A 3385-nucleotide genomic window follows, 5' to 3' on the forward strand; every position below is an offset into this window, starting at 1 on the left:
GTTCTGGATTATTCATTAGAATCTTTAATTTTTATTAGAGAAATGCCAACATCTGCCAAAGACTAATTTTCACAAATGTTAGAAGTATGCTAGAATGTAGACAGACATGGACTACCACAAAAATGTAATTGTTAACCTGTTTGTAATTTCGGGAGACTTTATTCTGACTCTTTACCTGGGTATGGATCACACTTTTGTCTGAATTATTTCTGGTTCAGGTGATTGGCGCTCTGAACGGGCCTCTTCTGTGTACTTCCTGGGTGACATCATAAACATAGAAGCCTCAGTTCATCTGGGTCATCACGTTAACCTCAGTGTATATTTTGAGAGCTGTGTTGCCACAGTGACCCCAGATATTACGTCTGTACCCAGATACACGTTTATTGAAAATCATGGGTGGGTACATGTTTTTTAATCAGAGTTTTGTGCAGCAAGCACCACTCACTCAAATGAAAAATTATTTGGCTAATCACCAAGTATATTTGTGTGTTGTTTTTCCCCCTCCCTCATTAGTTGTTTGATGGATGGACAGATAACAGGCTCAAAGTCTCGTTTCCTTCCCAGAATCCAGAATGAAAAACTCCAACTACAACTGGATGCTTTCAAATTCCACCAAGAGACAAAGCCAGAGGTGTATATAGTGTATTCCAATGGAAACATGTTCTCAGGCCCAAAATGCCATGAAATAGCCTGTGAAGATATGGCAATAAACCTAAATTAAACAAACTCAGGCCCAAAAAAATAACATGGTGATGGAGGGTTTATATTTGCCTAGGTTAATAATATTGGAGGAAATGGGAGTGGTGTTAATTTGTTGTACACATTGAATTCTGATGTCACTCAGTAGTTAATTTTGAATTCAAAATTACTTCTCATTCAAAAATATTTCTCACTTTGTTATACAGATGTACATCACTTGTACTCTTCAAGCTTACTCTGTAATGGATGTAGTTAACCCCTTTCATAAAGCATGCTCCTTTATCGATGGAAGGTATGAAGCTTTGCTTTCGTACTTGGGATTTGTTGTCTAGTACAGAACATTTAATCATGGACTCTTACTGTTTGCCATGCAAACTGTATTTTCTGGTACTTTTGTTTCTTTTGGGAACCAACCTCAAGTTTCCCTCGCTCCCCTCTTTAATCTACAAGCTGGAAGGCTGCAGATGGTGGTGACTGGGCTTGTTACAGCTGCCAAGCAACAAAAGATTATGCACCATCCTTCCATTCTACACTGCAACAATCTGAGCCACCTTCTCCCGGACAAGACCAGACCTCATCTTCCCAAAGGCCCAACAAATTTCAGGCCAGGATTCAGGAGGGTTCTGGAAGTTCCTTCAAATCCTTGCTAACCGCAAGTGAGCCGGTTTTCTCCTGGAGGAACATAATTCTCCCAAAAGAGGAGGATGAGGGAATTGTTTCAGTGGGTAAGCATTCCCAGGTCTAGTGATTGTCTGTCTTTTTAAGAGAAATTACCCTGACAGCACCCAAAGTCATTTATATAATCTGTGTATTTATAAATTAATGCCAAGATCTTTATTTAAATGGCAGGTAAGCATGTTTCCTCTAACTATTTTGTCAAATGTGGCTCTGTGTCAATAGGATGGGAACAGGAGAAAACAGTGGGTCCACTAGCCATCCTTCCAAAAAAAATAAAAATGGGATTTCTGGCTCCTCCCAGAGTGAAGCAGGGTGTTCCACCAGTCCCTTCTCTCAGTAAAGATAAGAAACCAATACCTCATAGTAGCCTATGGAAGAATGGTGTTTCTGCTGAGATGGGTTTGTATTCTAGAAAAATTATATGCTACAGTCTTTTTTTTTTTTTTTTCTTGGGTCAAGAGGTAGGACTAGTTTCTAACTCCCCAGTGCCTAAAACTACTTATTTAAGCTTTGGGCATCATTCATGAAACACAAACAGAATGAATTTGTGTCAATTCTGTAAAGCCATGTTTCTATTTTCTAAAATGTTACTTTGTACAAAAACTTGTACACCTGCTCCCAACCATGTGTAAATGGTGTGTAAAACATCTGAAGGTTTTGTTCTTTTAGGCAAACTGTTAACACTGCATTTTGATAAATATTTACCATAATATATATAATAACATTAATAACAATTTTACCCATACATTACCAGTAGGATTTGTCTGAAAGCTAGGAATATGGCTCTTTTGCATTTATGTAATATACTGGAACCAAACCTGAGAAGGGAGTCCAGGAGATCTCACAGCATTCCTGTACCTCTAATTCACAATTATTTCATGTGCAAGGATAATGCTACTTGTAAATGAGTGTGCATGTACACCCTATTTCCGAATGATTGGAATTCGCATACGTTTAATCTGGAGGACAGTTTTGCGCACAAATTATTCAAGTTTCATGAATGTTGTGGGGGGGTTTTTTATTTTAAATGTAAGCCTTTTCAGTATTAACAATATTTTAATGCTGGTTGATAATGTTTACAGTAGTTAAAATGCTTAAAACTGCAGCCTAAATTATTAAAGTCTCCGCCAGATCAAGAGGGTGCTATAACTCCTCAACCCTCATTGGAAGCCACTGAGCAAGCTAATATCATGGAAATTAAACTAGAATCCAAGAAGCTGGCAGAGGAGGATGAATATGACCGTGAAGATGGTGATGATAAAGAAGACCATGATGGTGGCCATAGTCAAGACCATGACTATGAAGAGGAAAAAGGAAAGGCAAAAGAGGTTAATCAAAGCATGTGGAAGACTAGACTCTTGCCAGAAGAAGGTACTGAACAAAACTGGCATGGTATTTGTTTAGTGTGGTGACAATGTTTGGGGTACGTATCTTTGCTCATGGAATAGTCTTATCTTGCAGATTTTAAAGAACTCTTCACAACTCGTGCCTCTAACAGTGAGGAAGACTCTGGACTGCATACATTAGGCACAAGCCCCTCCCTTCCAGATGAAGAAGAGGGTACATATCACCCTTCTAAAGATACCTAAACTTATAAAGCAAAGGTTATGAATGCTGACAGAGATGAAGCAATTTCGCTGAGGTGGAGGAAAACCTTGTTCATGAAACACACAAGCAGGAACCAAGGCATAAGAGCTTTCACCATTGCACTAATTAAATGGTTTCATAAATTAAACTTTTTTTTTTCATTGTCTTCATTCATTGTTTTTGTCAATTTATATAAAAAGTAGTAACCTGCAATTATTACCTCAAAGAGACATTTTTACCTGATTTAACCCATAAAAATCAGTTTAGGTATAAATTTATGTATTTTTTATATATATACTTTGTCTTTCAGTTCAAGCACATTTAATACAGTTATAAATAAACATTTCCTTTAGAGACATATTTTTTTTACCAATTATTATTCCTCATTTTTCCTTTCTCTTCCTTCACTTTTTTTTCTGTT

At 37.3% G+C, this 3385-nt stretch overlaps 1 protein-coding gene across 1 annotated transcript in view; it reads left to right on the plus strand.

The window, feature by feature from the left end:
* Nucleotides 1-3112, plus strand: part of LOC107675936 (uncharacterized) — a gene marked incomplete at its 5' end in the record, with an annotated part of 3763 nt that extends 651 nt beyond the window's left edge. Inside the window, 7 exons of the mRNA XM_016470431.1 lie at nucleotides 219-396; nucleotides 514-631; nucleotides 906-991; nucleotides 1150-1424; nucleotides 1600-1776; nucleotides 2509-2748; nucleotides 2839-3112. Coding sequence (XP_016325917.1) covers nucleotides 219-396; nucleotides 514-631; nucleotides 906-991; nucleotides 1150-1424; nucleotides 1600-1776; nucleotides 2509-2748; nucleotides 2839-2966 — 1202 coding nt within the window. The remainder of the gene's footprint in view (nucleotides 1-218; nucleotides 397-513; nucleotides 632-905; nucleotides 992-1149; nucleotides 1425-1599; nucleotides 1777-2508; nucleotides 2749-2838) is intronic.
* Between the last annotated feature and the right edge of the window lie 273 nt (nucleotides 3113-3385).

This window comes from Sinocyclocheilus anshuiensis, unplaced genomic scaffold, assembly GCF_001515605.1.
Source record: "Sinocyclocheilus anshuiensis isolate Anshui unplaced genomic scaffold, SAMN03320099.WGS_v1.1 scaffold2996, whole genome shotgun sequence".
NCBI lineage: Eukaryota > Metazoa > Chordata > Actinopteri > Cypriniformes > Cyprinidae > Sinocyclocheilus > Sinocyclocheilus anshuiensis.